Source organism: Schistocerca nitens, chromosome 2 (genome assembly GCF_023898315.1).
Source record: "Schistocerca nitens isolate TAMUIC-IGC-003100 chromosome 2, iqSchNite1.1, whole genome shotgun sequence".
NCBI classification, from domain to species: domain Eukaryota; kingdom Metazoa; phylum Arthropoda; class Insecta; order Orthoptera; family Acrididae; genus Schistocerca; species Schistocerca nitens.
Genome location: NC_064615.1, coordinates 353,775,836 through 353,794,322, shown reverse-complemented (window position 1 = coordinate 353,794,322; position 18,487 = coordinate 353,775,836). Strand labels below are relative to the sequence as shown.

The following is an 18,487-nucleotide window of genomic DNA, read 5'->3' as shown; positions in this document are numbered from 1 at the left end:
TACCAAGCACCATCAGTGGTCACTTCCTGTAGTCCCTGAAAGTACCCAAAGAAGTTTGTACTAATGTGGGACAAGTGAAATAGAAGTTGGTGTATTATGCAACCACTCATTTGTTTGACACATCCAAAGAGGCATTCCCTAAGTGTAAAGGTATTGAAATCTACTGATTTGTCTTTTTACGTTTGATATTCTAGTGGAGACTCATTATCAGCACAAAGCTTATTGGAAAGAGCTCACACCTCTGCAACTCTAAAAGACGGCACATTCTCTCATTGACTTACTGCCATGCTGATTTAAATTAACATTCCTTCAGGAAAAATATAATAAATGTTATCTTTGCCCAGAGTTCACATACAGACACACATCCAAATCCCATTTTTTTGTCCTAGCCTGATGGCTGTCAAGTTTCTAAAAAAAGCATGATCTATAAAGAACATGAATCCAAAAGCAGAATGAGATTTTCACTCTGCAGCGGAGTGTGTGCTGATATGAAACTTCCTGGCAGATTAAAACAGTTTTAATCTGCCAGGAAGTTTCAATCCAAAAGCAGATTTTCATCTGTAGGCAGTGATGTCGGCAACCGCAACTAGCTCCAGCTGCACTCCGCTGTCGCCCCGTCTGAATGTGGACAGCTAGGGGTTTGAAAAGAGAATGGGGTTTTTCATTGTCAGCTTTCTTATTTCTTCCTTGTGTGTGTGTGCGTGCGCGCACATGCGCTTGCGTGCGTGTGTGTGGCTAGGGGTCCGAAAAGAGAATGGAGTTGTTCACTGTCAGCTTTCTTCTTTCTTCCTTGTGTGGGCATTTTTATTACCATAGAACAAAAGCGAAAGCTCCTATTGTTTAATATTGCATTATTAGTAATAAATAAACTAATTGAATATTGGGTAATAGTGTTAACTAAATATATGTCACAATTAAATTTTATTACAATGAAACAATAAACCATTTAAATAGGCAACAGCCATAAGATCAGTTGTAGAGTAATGTGAATTGTTCCCTCATTTTCAAAAATTCATCTCTTTGTTCAGTCAGATATCAGTGTTGAAATTTTTACATTACATTGCTATCAGATAGGTGTATAAACTGTGCAAAAATCATATTTTTATATTCAGTCCGACCTGAGATTACTAACCCCAAACGTAACAAAAAATGAAAATTTTCAAATTTCAAAAATTCGTAAAAATGAAGGAAACATTTGTAAGTGTTCTTGATCTATATGAGGCTAGTAGTGTATGATATCTAACTGTAGGAAAAAAATAGACACTTATAAATCACTCCTCGTTTGTTATTTTTGGGACTAAAAAGTAGATTTTTGAAAGTTTGGATACCAAACTTTGGAGGTCATTTTGACTGGTTATTTTTTAATTTAGGGTATTTTGTGTAATAGACAGTGTTGTAGAGGACACTTTTCTAAAAACAATCATGTCACTTGCAATTTTGTAACTTAACCCAGTGCAGAGATATTCATATTTTTGCTAAAGTCTGTAAACTGAAACATCGTCCCGCGCTTACAAACGAAAATGGCCACCTTTCAGTAAAGGTGAAAGGTAAATTTTTTAAAAAAACTGTTTTGAACTTCTCAATTATAGGGTAATCACATATAAAAAAATTAAAATATTTAAAAATGGTCAAGCAACCAACTTAATTTTTATTGGACTACTTCATTTGGATTGACCCCTCTAAAAATTTGACCAATACACTATATTACATATGTAGTAGACTTCATCTTATTTGAATTATCTATAGAGAAGTTAGATGTGTAACTATTTTGATTCAAAATACAGATGTTGGGGAGTAATAAGGCAAGTACAGTAAATCATTTATTTAATGAATGCCTGGGACACTTGTGATATTTTTATCCTTAAGAGGGTGTTTTCCTTAAATAGGAGTTTACCTCAGTTACACCAAAAATGGTGACCAGAAACTAATTTCAATCTTGTTACATTATATAAATACGATATCATGTGCTGGAATCTTTGTGTATCTGGCATGAAGTAACAGTTTTTCACTTTTAAGTTATAAGTAAAAACACTAATTCACTTTGTGATTTAAAAAATGCACCCGACATCAAGAAGACACCTTTTTTTTCTTTTCTTTTTTCTTTTCTTTTTTTTCCCCTGTCGCTATAATGTTAATAATCGTTGTTGTTGTTATTGTGTGTGGCTCAATAGCTGTGTTCTGCTTTCAAAAAGGCAGACTGAAAATTTCAGTTGTCCGACCAGGATTAGATCCCACGACCTTGCGTGAGGTGTAGACGGCCGACACAGGCAGTAAGTGATGCCGTATCGAAGCTTAGGTGTGCCAGAATCTGGTAGAGATCGGGGGGCCTGCATGCTGGGTGTAGGATTGTTAGAGACAGGTAGTTAAAGTGCAGTTACGCACATCGTGGCTCGGGATGGATGAATAGCCAGCTGGAGCCGCAGAGTGGTAGACAGCATTAAGCACTGTAGCCACAGCTGAGATGGAGTTCAGAATTTCTAACAGTTTATCGACCAAGACCGTTGCATCACGTAACAATAAATGGGCGTGTGAGGCCAGGACAGCCTGAATGGGGGTGGGAAGGTGGGCAAGCCAGCAGTTTAGAAGCAGGCCTTCAGGGAGGGTGTGCAATTTTGGCAAGTGCTCGCATGTGATCCAGCAGGCACATGTTGCCACGCTGTTGGGATGACGATAAATTATATGCCGTTGCAGTTCCAAGGCCACAAAGCTGGAAAAGATGCATTCTTTTAGTTGACTGTAGCTCCTGGAGGGAGTGGGTGTGTAAGAACACCCCAGACTTGGGCGGCAGTGGTCAGGTTGAGGTGACTGACAACCATTCCAAATTTCATTCCGCCACTTGTGATAGAGCAGCCTGCAAAACCTGCCTCATTGGAAGCAAACCTCATTGTGGGTAGAAGTGGGGGCAAATGAGCGGTAGAGCAACTGGGGCAAGGGTATCCTGAATCAGCTTTGCTGGGTGCGCTGCCCCATTGGTCAGCTGAGTCAAGCGGTTCTGTAGTGCTGACATTTGCAAGCGGAGTTCAGATACTTGTGAAGTGCTCATAGGTGCTGGTGCAGGAGGGGTAACGGGGCTGGTTAGACAGCCCGTCAGGTGTGACTACTGTAGAGGTGGTCACATGTGGCAGAGATATAGCACCATGCAGGCAGTGTTTCGTAGTATGCAAGAGGGTGCTGGCAGGCAGTGTTGCAGAGAAGAAGGCAGGTGGGGCATGCACGGTGTGGGTCACGCAGTACAATCTCTGCCGTGTGTTGATGCAGGAAGGAGTCTTCAGTCAGCTGCATGGTTACACTGTGGGTTGTCTGGTCGCATGTCTATCAGCTGTGGGAGAGGCGTGATGGTGTGCGCAATGGGATAGCTTACATGTGGCGGTGGTTGGGGGGCTGGGAGGGGTGTGGAAGGGGGCAGTGGCACATGATGAAGGGATGGCATGCGGGAGTGGGGGTGCAGGCTGGGGGCGGTGATGTGTACAGAGGGGTGGCATGCGTAGAAGGGTGTGGGAGGGTGGAGAGGACAAGGGGTGGGTAGGGGTGCAAGCAGGATGCATCCGGCCTATCTAACAGGAGCTGATGTCGCGACCATACTTGTTATATTAATAAAGGGAAACCAGCTTGTTTCAGTAATGCGACACAGGCACTATTTTTCACTTCTTGTTTATTAGTGGAATCACCTTGACAACAAGCAGCAAAGATACTAGCGTATGATAAGGTCCAAACTATTTTCAGTCCCAATACTCTTTAATAACTCACATACAGTGATTAAAGTCCTAATTCAACTTAAAAGTTTCCGTATTGTCAATAAATCTCTTCACAATCGTAAGTGTACGATCGTAGCATTGTATTTAACACGTACAATCACCATTCACTTGAATATCAATGTTCATACACCCAGTCATCTCTAATTGACTCCATCTCTGTATTTATCCCAAAATAATCTATTCTCCACCACTCCAATGTCTAATCCGGTTCTAAGAATGCAATTTAATTAGGCTTCTAATCCCAAAATGCCGACTACCACGGAAGAACTGCGAACACACTCACCACCACTGAAAACAAAAACTCAAGAGACCTAACAATGCTGCGCGTTGGTTTTGTATGTTACATTCTAAACAAACTGCAGCTCTGTTATGTCTTCCTCGGATTCCCTTTGTAGAACTTTGTGTTACTCTATTTCAAAATACTACTACTGTTTTTTGGATCTTAGGCCATTTCGTATTACAGAATTTAATCTAATACTTGTTGCTGGATAAACACTCTCTAAAGAGCGGTTACAAGTAACATTCGAAATGAGCTAATACCTGGATGGTCTGGACCGGGCAGATCATGGGTGGCTTGTAACCTTTGTTTGATGCCATCCGGCAGCATGGAAATACTGCTTCACTGGTGCACTTGGCGGCAAAGGAGTGACAAAATGGCCAGGGATAGAATAGTAATAAAACAGCCTGGTAGTCCTAGAGTCATTGCACTTCACTGCACTATTTGCACTACACTACACTGCACGCAATATTCAAATTGCTGATACTGGGAGGACGAACTGGACATCTGTAAGCAGGCTTTATACTTCTTTAGACAGTAGAATCGCCTCGAAGATGCAGTTGTGAAAGGCTGTGTGGAAAAACACAATAGCATTCCTTTCATTAAATGGACCACAACAAGACGACGATGATGAGCGTGGGATAAGAATTGTGTGTTACGCGCACACCCCGGTGAATTGCGGTGGGCAACGACGAGGGTCTAGTGGCATTCCGCAGCGAGGGAAGGAGTCGCCACAATATGTTTGACACACTGTGACAGTGCACTAGTATCACATTACTACCCTGGTCAAGGTTGTAGTAAAGGTTGTTTACCCTTGTGGGGTAACTGTGATGAATGCTTTTGCAACACAGCACAGTGTTTTTATATTTTTCTTGTGAAGGGCTATATGATAAATAACAGCTAAAATGTAAAGTTGCTTCATTCAGATAGTACCAATGCTGCCAAGCAACTCGTTCTCATTCAGAGATTATCATTTGTTATGTCACGTACTGTCACCAAATGAGACATTGCAATAGAGGTTTGTAATTTAATTTAGGATATTTGCCAACTCTAGTGATGAGAGGTTGTACACTAGACCATCTTTTCCCTTTTTGCCAGGCTAATTTTGTTGATGATACGGTGTTCCCCATGGTTTGGTTTTGTTAGTTCATCTTCCTTCTAAGAATGTGAGGAAACTTCACAGCACATTATTTTTTTGTGGCAGTAGTTTTTTTAACGGTTTTTCTCATTATCTGCAGGTTCTTAAGACAACTCATCGTCGCAAAGAGACCATTCCTTATTAATTGTTTGTACTTTGCAAGGGTTCAATTAATTCGCAAGTTACCACAATGCTGGTCTTCATCTCCAAAAAGTCTGCTAACCCCTGACTAATTGATAATTCGTATTATGTATGTAGAAGAGCTCAACTTCTATCAAAACCAGGCCTCATATAACTCTAATGTATAGGAAAGCTTTTATTTTGTCTGTAAAATGTAATCAGTGGTTAAACATCTAGGTGCAACTTGTTTTGAACAAAGCCTAAAGTTCCAAAGAAAAAAAGAGTAACAGTTCATCAGCATATTCATTACCATTGGGTAAAGATATACAGACAACTAAAGATTTGCTAGTGGTTTGCCACCTCCGGATTACTTTGCATGTGATGATGTCAAATACAGCTTTAATGCTCTTCGGATGGCATGGAGCCCATACTGAATACCTCAGATAAATAGTACAACATATTAAACAAGACTTGCTCCTTACCTAATCCTCTGATATAATAATTAAATTTCTAAGTTCTGAGTGATTTTCTGGATAAACGAATGAACTGATCTTCTGCTTATGAAGGTTGTTTATAATCAAAATTAATATGAGATTTCACCCTCAAACAATAAAATGATTTATGTCCAAAAACTTTGGCTACAAAAATCTGGAAAATCTCGTACACTTACAAATTCTATGAAAAAGAATGTTATATCAAGACAGATATTACTGTCATCCTTTGATATATTAAAGGTTTACTGTGTATCCTATAATTATATTTTTTATTTCTTTCTTTTCTGAGGAATTATCAAAAATTTCAAGTGCAGTATTGTAAATTAATAAATTCATTTTATATAAAACCACTGGATTTTATTTTATTTCCATTAAATCATTTTGTTTGTTAAGTTTACTGAATGCACAAGACATAAATTGCTTGCTCTCTGTCTGTACAATACAACAAATATTGAATATATGCTTCATCAACTAGTAGTTGAGGGTACAAAACCTTTTCAGTACATTAATTGTACCCTCAAATACAAAGCTCTTGATTATAATTATTGTAATAAAATGCAACAAAGATCTTGACAATGGAGATCCCATCTTCTTGCAGTACCTGGCTATTGGCTAAAACAATAGTGGTGACAGCACTGCAAAACTGGCCAAAGTAAGATGCTGCATTGTCATGGTCTCGGTAAACTGTGCATGAAAAAGAAAAGGTGTGAATATATTGAAACAAAGCTAATATATAATACAGGAAAATATGAATTAGTGACCTTAAACATAACTAAGGATGTCTGCTTCTGTATTTAAGATGTTGATTCAAACATTGTTATTGTTGTTATTGTTATTATTATTATTATTATTGTTATTGAAATGCTTTTACCCGAATGAAAATTTCACTGTGCAATAGAGTGTGAACAGTGCTGTGGAAAAAAGAGAAAGGTACTGGCAGATTGCAACTGAAAGGTGTAGTGTGCTTTGATAGCTCAATTGGTGAAGTCAGAGATTCTGCTTTGAGTGTCAGTAGGACAAGCAGTTTATCCTAAGAAAGCTACTAAGCAATTAATATCGAATTTTCCATTGATGAACATCATACTTTACAATTCATTATTTTTGTAGATGGTTCCTCTCCCTTCAGAAAACAACCCCCTCAACCTAGACATCCTAGACATACACTTGCTTTGTGTTCTTAACGGAAGTTATTGATAGTTAGGTGAAAACCAGTGTAAGATTAACAAAGTGTACATTTGTGTTGACTATCAAAAAGAATATATATATACTGAGTTAGTGATGTATCCGTAATGGGTTGACTGACTTATGTTAGTGTGAAGTGGCATCATATTTTTATTGTTAGTTTTCATGTTATGAGCGTGCACTAGGGAAACATACTGCCAGAGGATAACAGAAGATTCCATGCTGATTGTTACACTAATCAGAAATTTAGTTATGTCCTTAATTACCCTTAATTACATATTCATTCAGAAGTATGATACCCATTTGTTTTTGTTTAGTCCCATTCTGGTTGTTGTTGTTGTTGTTGTTGTTGTTTAGCAGTATATTTGTTCTCTTCCTTTCTTTCTACATAATTTTTGAAGGGTAAAGTGTTGAAATTACTTGATTTGTCAAATGGCAGCAGAGGGAAAGGCAAAATAACTTTTGGAACCAGGGACGTATCAACCTGGTAGAAGAGAGGCTACAAAATACCCCTAGTTATACAGCAAAAGTCACCTACAAGCTCAAATCAGAATAGAGGTACTGGACAAAAACGAGTGAGTGAGTTCGTGAACAGCAGGTGGCAAGAGATATGGAAAATGAGCTAGTGAAACTTGACAGTAAAAGTGAGTTGCAGAGTTTCAAAACTTACCATCTCACCATATGGCCATATGGTATGCTATTGACAATTAATTGAAACCACACAAGGGGCTTGTTGTTGCATTGTGAGTAGATTTTCTGTATCCGTATTATGAAACATAAAATACATTTTCGTTTTTTACCCAAAAAGTATATTTTTCCATCACCCGTACTTGTTTGATCAGTGATTACATTAGAATAATACAATTTAGGTGATCTGTAAAACATAAGTGTTAAAAATCCAATCCCTTTCCACTTTTGAATAGTGTCTAATGCATTATCTTACTTACTAGCCTGCATCAGCAAGAGGAACGGGCATTAAAGTAATACATCGATGGGCTCAGATACCAAAGAGAAGACCATTGGTTGTTCAGAAGTACATTTCACAGCCATATTTGATAAATGGCAGTAAGTTTGATTTACGCTTGTATGTTCTTGTTACAAGTATCAATCCTCTGCGGATTTATATTTATGATGATGGCCTGGTAAGGTTTGCATCAGGTATGTATTAATTGCAGATAAATCATATATTTTCAAGAATTTATTATTTTTATATCCCTAATTGTGTTAAGTATTGGATTTTTTTCTCTTCCTGTAGTTAAATACTCTGGTGACATGGCATGTCTAAGTGACAGATACATGCATCTCACAAACTACAGTATCAATAAAATGAGCAGCCAGTACACACAGAATGAAGATGCATCAGCATGTCAGGGACACAAATGGTAATGTGTTAAATGACACTTAAACTCCACAACTTCAGAATTTTGCTATTTCACAATCGTGTTGTTTTATTTGAAAATGTTTTATGTCTCCTACAACTATTCTTGCTGTGATTTCAGATTGTCAGTGTGTGTAGAGGACACATAAGAAATTATTTCCACCCTTATGAGCTGTGTATTTTGTTTACAGATCTGTCAGTTCTAGCTAAGTTTGTAGGAGGTGTGTGAAGTATTTCAACATTGTTTCAAGAATTGTGTGTCAGCCATAAATATGTTTGTGTAATGTACATAAAATAGTGGCTGTAAAGTGAGCGTAGAAGGCATTAAGACATTATTTTCGTTCTTGAGTAGTTTTAATTTCTGCTGAAAAAAGGCACAAGTGCCAAAAATTGCAGATTTTGCCACAAGTAGTAGGTTTTTATTCTGTACAGCAGTTTCATATCAGTACTGTTTATCATTGTACAGTATTATCAGGTTTTGCCCCATTTTATTGTGAGCATGCAACTTTTTGCACTTTTATTTGTTTTTTCTTTAACCACTTAATTTTTTGATTGTGTAATCTAAAGACTCATAATTAACATAAAGTACAGTTATGGGAAAATACTCTGGTAAAGGTTACGAAGTATAGATTGAAATGTCTCCTTTAATCCTAGGTTATTGCATCCACCCATTTCTTTCTTTCATCACTGACAGACATGACACAGTGGTCAAGACTTTGGACTCTCATTCAGAACAAGTATAGATTGAGTCCTTGTCTATACTTTTCCTCCTGTAAACTTCACGTGGTCTCCCCCTAATCATTTCTAGAAATTATAGGTATGGTTCGTTCAAAAAGTGTGAACAGTTGAAGGGGTCAGTTGAGGATAGTGCTAACTCAAAAAAGCATATTTTGAGTTACTGCATATTGTATATTCAGTTTAATTCAGAGAGGTAAATACCGTAAGATAAGATAATTTACATACCCAGCAATGTTTTATAGCAGTACCTCTGGAGATTTTTCTTGTAAGCATGTAGACCATTCGAAAACACATCAGATAATGTGATCATCCCAACACTTGTTGATTTCAGTGTTAGCTCTTACTCACACCAACCCCTTCAGTTTTGTACTCCATCTTTTTTTAATCTGAGCCAGCATTCCTTATCTAATATCATTGGTGCCAAAGATACATTAAACATTGACTACAACTAAATTTGTCATCGTTAGCATGTCAGAGTAAATGTTCCTAATGCTCCTTTGAACTGGCAGAATATGGTTTGTGAGACTGCTTACAGCATCACTCCTTTCTCGAAGATGGTATGGCACATCTCTCACAATGGAAGCAAAATTGCAATTGCTCATCAATTCCTTATTTTTCAGTCGATTTTAGTACAGACTAAATGTAACAAGGTGCCCTAGTGTGATGATCTTCAAGCAGTTTCATCTAATTGAGGTTCAAAATTTTACAAAACTGTTGAATACCACATGAGAGTACCAGCTGTCAGCCAGAGCAGTGTTAGCATAACTGAAAAAGGTGCCAGATAAAAGTCTGACTATACTACAGCCATATTTGGTCACTGTTGTCAGTCTACCACCACCATCTCCCCCTCCCCCGGATCCCCCACCCCCCTAGCTTCCAGCAAACACTTGTATTGCTATAACAAATCGTGTTTCTTCATTGGTTGTGGCGATGGTTCTTTCGTGGGAAGGAATAATAAGAAACTTGGATGAAATGCTTCTACATTGTTACTTGGTTAGAAAAAACCACTCTTTAAGAGTGAATTAATCCTCACTCCCTGATATTGCATCAGTTGATACACTTCTCAAGCATTCATGGCTGTGTTGAAATATGCATGGCGTATGTCAAAAACAATTTCTGATTGCTTATTCTTATTAAAAAGTAAATAAGGTTCTTATTAAAAAGTAAATAAGGTTCTTATTAAAAAGCAAATAAGGTTCCTATAAAAAAGCAAATAAGGTGTATTTCACCATATCATTACTAAAAAATTAAATGTACGTGGCAGGAAATGTTATTTATAAAATATGCTTAGTGGAAATTTGCTGTGGTTTCCATATTTTTATGATGAATACAACCTAAACATGTTCACCTACCAATGACAAAGATGAAGTAAAATGACTTCACTGAAATTACTTTGTAATATTTGTATGAATGTATTGATATAAATAAATGTTCATTTCATCAGCATTCCTTATTAAGCCTCACCACAAATATACCACTATGATTATCTTCATTATTATTGCTCCTTTCTGAAGAAACATGATTCGTTGGAGCAATAGAAGTGTTTGTTGGAAGATTAGAAAAGAAATTGAGACTTGAATCCAGTATGGACATATACCCAGCCTGCCATTTTAGCCAGTTCTCTAATGGAGCTGCTCAATAGCTGGCGCTCTTGTATGGTATCCACCAGGCTTATAAAACTTAAAACTTCCATTTCTTGAAAACAGTGAGAAGCCCATTGTACTAACCCAGCATTGATACTGCAGTTGTGCAAAAGATAAGAGAAATTGATGACCCACTGGGTGTACGCTTTCCTTGTCTGTGCGACCTTCCTTACTCCATTTCCTCTATGTATAACGTGTTTGCAACAGATATTTTTGCCTAATATTTGCCACTCAAAACCATGATGCCAAAGCATTGCATTTACATATCTGCAAAGTTTTTTGGATTTCTTGTAGACTGTGTTTTACAATTGACCGAATGAGGCTACATGGATGGTAGAGGAATAAAATGTTCAACTTGCCTCCTTATAAAAATTCTAAAAGCCATAAGTGAATGTGGGTCATATTTTGTTCACTTGGAGTTTTCGATTGAGTGAAATGGGTTTTTCTAGATTAAGAATAGGGTCTTATACTATCACTACCAATTCTCAGTTGTGTACAGAAATGACTTGTATTTACATTAAATTGTGTGTTTACATATGGAGCCACATTCCTTAAGACTTGGTTCGTCAAGTGACCTGAAGGTGATTATTGTGCTTTCTTGTTAGTTTGGTCAGATCTAAATGAAACTAAACAGGTGAAGAAGTTCCGTGTTTCCACTTCATTCTTTGGGATGCACATCAGTCATCTTGTAATGACAAATAATGTTGAAATACAACAAGAAACTGCTGACCCATTTCAGTGCCAAATCTGTATATGAATAATTGTATACTCTTCCTTTGTGTGCCATTGATTAATGTTTCAGCTATTGTTTTAAATTTATAGGACAGTCAAAACACTGTGGAGTTACCTGGAGAAGGATGGTGTTGACGTTAAGGCATTGTGGGACAGTCTTGTGGATCTTGTTATCAAGACAATCATCAGTGGGGAATCTTCCATAAGTCAACTAACACGTGCAAATCTTGTTTCCCGTTACTGCTCATATGAACTTTTTGGAATTGATGTCTTGTTGGATGAAGCTCTGAAACCTTGGTTGCTTGAGGTAAGTGCACATGCAAAAAAAATTGTTTAGTGAACCATTTTGCAAAGTGGGGATGTACAATGTGACATCGGTTTTATTAAAATTTTGAATAAGAAAATTAGAGAAGGAAAGTTGCTACTCTCATATAGCGGAGATGCCGAGTGACGATAGGCACAACAAAAAGATTCACACAATTATAGCTTTCAGCCATTAAGGCCTTTGTCAGCAATAGACAAACATACATATGTACACACACGCACACACACACTCATGCAAATACAACTTGCACACACGTCTGCAGTCTCAGATAACTGAAACCACACTGCGAGCAGCAGCACCAGTGTATGATGATAGTGGCAACTGGGTGGGGGTAAGGAGGAGGCTGCGGCAAAGAGGGGGAGGGATAGTATGGTAGGGGTGGTGGAAAGTTAAGTGCTGCAGTTTAGACAGAGGGCAGGAGAGAAGGTGGATAGGAGGAGGGGGGGGGGGAAGTAGCGGAAAGGAGAGAAATTAAAAGACAGGGTGTGGCGGTGAAATGACAGCTGTGTAGTGCTGGAATGGGAACAGGGAGGGGGCTGGATGGGTGACGACAGTGACTAACGAAGGTGGAGACCAGGAGGGTTGCGGGAACGTAGGATGTATTGCAGGGAAAGTTCCCACCTGCACAATTCAGAAAAGCTGGTATTGATAGGAAGTATCCATATGGCACTGGCTGAGAAGCAGTCATTGAGATGAGGGATATCATGTTTGGCAGCATGTTCAGCAACAGGGTGGTGCACTTGTTTTTTGGCCACAGTTTGTCTGTGGCCGTTCATGTGGACAGACAGCTTGTTGGTTGTCATGCCTACATAGGTTGCAGCTTAGTTTGTAAATCACATGACTGGTTTCACAAGTAGCCTTGCCTTTGATGGGATAGGTGATGTTAGTGACCGGACTGGGGTAGGTAGTGGTAGGAGCATGTATGGGACAGGTCTTGCATCTAGGTCTTTCACAGGGGTATGACCCATTAGGTAAGGGATTGGGAGCAGGGGTTGTGTAAGGATGGAGGAGTACATTGTGAAGGTTCGGTGGATGGCGGAATACCACTGTAGGAGGGGTGGGAAGGATAGTGGGCAGGACATTCCTCATTTCAGGGCACAACGAGAGGTAATCGAAACCCTGGCGTAGAATGTAATTCAGTTGCTCCAGTCCCGGGTGGTACTGAGTTATGAGGGGACTGCTCCTCTGTGGCTGGACTGTGGGACTTAGGGAAGTGGTGGGAGACTGGAAAGATAAGGCATGGGAGATTTTGCTTTTGTACAAGGATGGGAGGATAATTACGGTCAGTTAAGGCTTCAGTGAGACCCTCGGTATATTTTGAGAGGGACTGCTTGTCACTGCAGATGCAATGACCACAGGTGGCTAGGCTGTATGGAAGTGACTTCTTGGTATGGAATGGGTGGCAGTTGTCAAAGTGGAGCTATTGCTGGTGGTTAGTAAGCTTGATAAGGACGGAGGTATTAATGTAGCCATCTCCTGAGGTGGAGGTCAACATCTAGGAAGGTGGCTTGTTGGGAAGTCTTCTGGAGGAAAGGTTCATGACTGTGTTGCGGTTCTGTTTAGGTTCTGGGTTCTTTGTGGTGGTGGGAGTTTTGGAGGGTGGGGTAAGTGTAGTAGGTCTGCGAGACAGGGTTTGTCAGCTATGAGGGGACGTGGGGGAGGTTTGGAGATTGTTGTAGAGGTGGTGGATACTGGTACTCAAAGGCAGGAAAAGGAAGTGAGCAGGATGGAGAGCTTTTTGAGGTGGTGGTGTGCATGTTGCTCAAGTTCCTGCAGGGCAAGAGTTTCAATGTGTGTTATGCGTTCCAGGGATTTGGCATTACATAGCAGGAGAATTTTGTAGATGGAGAGAAGGTACTGCAAGGAGGATTGGGCGCAGTTGATATGGTTTTGCAGGAGTATGTTGGTGAGGGCTAAGGATTGGCGGAATCTGAACAGGTGGAGGTCATTGTGGAAGGAGGGGTGGCAACCAGAGATAGGTAATTTGATGGTAAGGCCATTGGGGGGGGGGGGGGGGGGGGGGGGATTTCATGAGCCAGGCAACAACGCAGGAACAGTATGTGGGACTGGGATCTGGCTAGGGATAAGGAAACTTTTCTGTATTTACACAGATGGAAGGAGCAACGATCCATGGTGGTGCAAAAAAAATATGAAAAATTGCGTAAAAAATTAGAACTACGTCCGAAAAATACACCAAAATATGTGTGAAAAATCACGGAAAGGACGAAACGGATGTACAAGGGGAAAAAAATGAAATGAAATCATCAGATTCACAGAGGAGCATTCCCATCATCACTCAGTACCATCCGCGACTGGAGCAACTGAATTACATTCTCTGCCAGGGGTTTTCATTACCTCTCGTCGTGCCCTGTAATGAGAAATGTCCTGCCCACTATTCTTGCCACCCCTCCTACCGTAGTATTCCACCGTCCACCGAACCTACACAATATACTCGTCCATCTTTACATAACCCATGCTCCCAATCCCTTACCTCATGGCTCATACCCCTGGAATAGACCTAGATGCAAGACCTGTCCCATACATCCTCCTACCACCACCTACACCAGTCCGGTCTCTAACATCACCTATCCCATCAAAGGCAGGGCTACCTGTGAAAACAGTCATGTAATTTACAAGCTATGCTGCCACCACTGTGCTGCATTCTATGTAGGCATGACAACCAACAAGCTGTCTGTCCGCATGAACGGCCACAGACAAACTGTGACCAAAAAACAAGTGCACCACCCTGTTGCTGAACATGCTGCCAAACATGATATCCCTCATCTCAATGACTGCTTCTCAGCCATTGCCATATGGATACTTCCTATCAATACCAGCTTTTCTGAATTGTGCAGGTGGGAACTTTCCCTGCAACACATCCCACGTTCCTGCAACCCTCCTGGTCTCCACCTTCGTTAGTCACTGTCCTCACCCATCCAGCCCTCTCCCTGTTCCCATTCCAGCGCTACACAGCCGTCATTTCACCGCCACACCCTGTCTTTTAATTTCTCTCCTTTCCGCTACCCCCCCCCCCCCCTTCCGCTCCTGCTATCCACCTTCTCTCCTGCCCTCTGTCTAAACTGCAGCACTTAACTTTCCACCACCCGTATCATACTACCCCTCCCCCTCTTTGCCGCAGCCTCCTCCTTACCCCCACCCAGTTGCCACTATCATCATACACTGGTGCTGCTGCTCGCAGTGTGGTTTCAGTTATCTGAGACTGCAGACGTGTGTGCAAGTTGTGTGTGTGTGTGTGTGTGTGTGTGTGTGTGTGTGTGTGTGTTGGGGGGTGATGGGGCTTAACGGCCGACAGCTATAATTGTGTGAATCTTTTTGTTATGCCTATCATGACTAGGCATCTCCACTATATGGTGAGTCGCAACTTTCCTCCTCTAATATTGTTACATTCCATCCTAGATTTTCCATTGTTTGACTAAAAAAACTTTTATATCCTTTTGAGTGGACGGCGGTTCTGAAACATTTTCTCGCTATAGGTTTTTTTTTTTTTTTCCAAATCATAATTATCAATCTTCTAATATTATTATGTTTCAGTTAATTTTTGTCAATTGTGAGTGAATAACGTATAACATTTCTTATATGCGTGATTACTGGTACTGGGTGTGATCAAATGCTTGTATGCAATTAAAGACTCTACAAGAGTTTAAAATTTTTTTTTTTTTTTTTTTCTTGTTGACATCGTTGATGAATGTCATCTCCATTGGTTACTCTTGTAAAGCAATACTCAATGGTCCTCCGCAGCTCAACCAAGCAAAATGGTGCAGTGGTTAGTACACTGGGCTTGCATTCAGGATGATGACATTTCAAATCTCCATCCGCCATTCAGATTTAGATTTTCATACATTGTTCATGGCAAATGCTGTGACATGAGGTTTCCTTCCCCATCATTCCCTAATCCGATCTTCTGCTCAGTCTCTATTGATCTCGTTGTCTTCCTTCCTTTTGCACTCTATGCCATTGGTAGCTCTGTGCAATAGGAATGTCTGCTTATGAGCTCCATTTGCTGCATGCTGCCCAAGGAGTACCTCAAGCAACTAATAAAATACAAAACAAACATTGAATTAATACAAGCCATTGTATATGTATAAATGACTTCTTTCTGTAGTATTTTAACCATCATACAAATTATAGTAAAATTAGTTGTAGACACACATGCTCATTTATAAACACTAAGGTATATAAAATTTCATGTCTGTGATGCTTCTGGGAAAATCCCCAAATTTAATTCAGCCAAATTTTGTACCCTCACAGGAGAGGAGCTTTTTTTTCCCCATTACCACTGGTTTCTTATTCACAGTATCACTGGCAGTAGATCTGCTGTATCATTTTAATAACATGAAAGTTCAGTGAAGGTCCACTTATTACATTTTTTATTGCCCTACCTTATAATTGGATTTTACTGTAGGTCGCTTTTACAATGTTGTCACACAGCTGAAGTAGTCTTTGAAGGCCGATAACTGTTGAATTGTTAAACATAATCAGTTAATTGTGGAATTATGGAAGCAGTGGAACAGGAGGGATTTGAAAAAGGTTTCATTGCAGTTACTACATTCAAGCAGTATGCACACTGATAGAGAAATTTATGGAGTATAACATTCCATTTCAGATAGCCTCCATAGACCTAGGCACCATTGAGATCAATGAACAGAGTCCTTATTGACTACAGATATACCAGCTTAATCCGCTACATGTACGAGAATGCACTCTACATGTGAAAATAAAGAAAGACTGTGTCACTGGAAAGGTATCCGTTGGGATAGGCTTCAGACAAGGAGACACAATCTCTTCTATATTTTTACCTTGACTCTAGAGAAATGTAAAAGTGTCTGTCCGTCTATGGGAACAGAAAGGTATCAGCAAAAATGGAAAGTGTCTCAACCATCTTCACTTTGCAGATGATATAATCCTCTTCAGCAGCAATACAAATAAACTGACAACAATCAACGAAAATCTCAAACGTGCTTACGAATCTGCAGGCCTCAAAAATCGCCTTGAAAAGACCCGAGTCATTAGTCCTGTCACTATCAGTGTCTCCTTCAAAAACCATGCTCTGGACGTAGTAAATGAATACATACTTCTGGGACGTAAAATTTGACTTGTGCAAGATAACCAAACAGCAGAGATCATCCGTGATTTGGCCTCACCTGAATGGCATTTGGAAAAGTTGGTTACATGCTCTGTAAACTGACTATCTCTGTAAATTTAAAAATTAAAGTTTGGCATATGCATCGTGTCAGCAACAACATACGCCCTGATACAGTGACACAACAGTCAGTGCAAATTGGCTCCAGGTCTGTCTCATGGGCTGTTGGAAGACCTGTGATTTGAGTGAGTTTGAGAGATAGGGTTAGGAATGAAGAGATAAGCAGAAGACATGGGTTCTATGACATAGAGTGGCTAGTGAGACTGAAGTGGTGTTGGGGTAGACAAATGTACCAAAACACTGAAGCAAAGGTGTCTGAGGGAGACGTAGAGTGTCAGGCACCCTGTGACGAGATTTATTGAGGAGCAAATCTAAAGGTCATGGAACATGTCAGTACATGAAATTATAACATGAAAGTAATAACAGATAAAAGTAAAATGTTTATGAACCAAAAAAAGTCAATCCAACAATACATCAAGAATTGGCTTAATTTTTCAAGGAACTCCGCGACAGAATAGGAGTGACCCATGAGGAAACTCTTCGGTTTCAATTTGAAAGCGCATGGATTACTGCTAAGCTTTTTGAATTCGAGCAGTGCCTTATTGAAAATGGATGCAGCAGTATACGCACACCTTTCTGCACAAGAGTTAAGGAAGTTTGATCCAAACGCAGGTTTGATTTCTGCCGAGTATTAACTGAGTGAAAGCTGCTTAAAGCTAATATTGTTAAAAGGAAATGACAGTAAGGAATATATATATATATATATATATATATATATATATATATATATATATGATGTGACTTACCAAATGAAAGTGCTGGCAGGTCGACAGACACACAAACATACACACAAAATTCAAGCTTTCGCAACAAACTGTTGCCTCATCAGGAAAGAGGGAAGGAGAGGGAAAGACGAGAGGATGTGGGTTTTAAGGGAGAGGGTAAGGAGTCATTCCAATCCCGGGAGCGGAAAGACTTACCTTAGGGGGAAAAAAGGACAGGTATACACTCGCGCACACACACACACACACACACACACACATATACAGTTGCGAAAGTTTGTGTGTCTGTCGACCTGCCAGCATTTTCCTACATGGAATGTTTCCCTATATATATATATATATATATATATATATATATATATATATATATATATACTGCTGGCCACCGTAAATGCAACACCCTGAAGGAAGCATCCGAATCAAGTGAAATTTACACCATGAGTTTGCAGCGATGAGATATGCAACTGATTAGAATTTCAGCGCAGACGCACATCACGCGCGCCTGTAGCGCCACCTCATAGCGCCATTTAAGGCTTGGCGATTTCGACGAGTGTACGTTCGGCACGTGTGTTTACCTTGTGGTTGTTTCACAAGACGATCAGTTATGCCTTGTAGACAACAGCGAACATCTTTTGATCAAGTATCCGAGTTCGACAGAGGAAGGATAGTGGCTTACCGAGATTGTGGATTATCATACAGAGAAATCACTAGTCGTGTTGGACGAAACCAAACAACTGTAATGCGGGGACGAAACCAAACAAC

At 39.8% G+C, this 18,487-nt stretch overlaps 1 protein-coding gene across 5 annotated transcripts in view; it reads left to right on the top strand.

Annotated features, from left to right (window-relative positions):
• Window positions 1–18,487, top strand: part of LOC126236172 (tubulin monoglutamylase TTLL4-like) — a 257,463-nt gene that overhangs the window by 102,313 nt on the left and 136,663 nt on the right. For all 5 annotated transcript variants that reach the window (XR_007544877.1, XM_049945267.1, XM_049945269.1 and 2 more), the window contains exons 10-12: window positions 7,917–8,124; window positions 8,222–8,348; window positions 11,548–11,764. Coding sequence is in view for 4 of the 5 variants with exons in the window: in XM_049945267.1 (XP_049801224.1) it covers window positions 7,917–8,124; window positions 8,222–8,348; window positions 11,548–11,764 (552 nt within the window). In the remaining variant the exon portion in view is untranslated. The remainder of the gene's footprint in view (window positions 1–7,916; window positions 8,125–8,221; window positions 8,349–11,547; window positions 11,765–18,487) is intronic.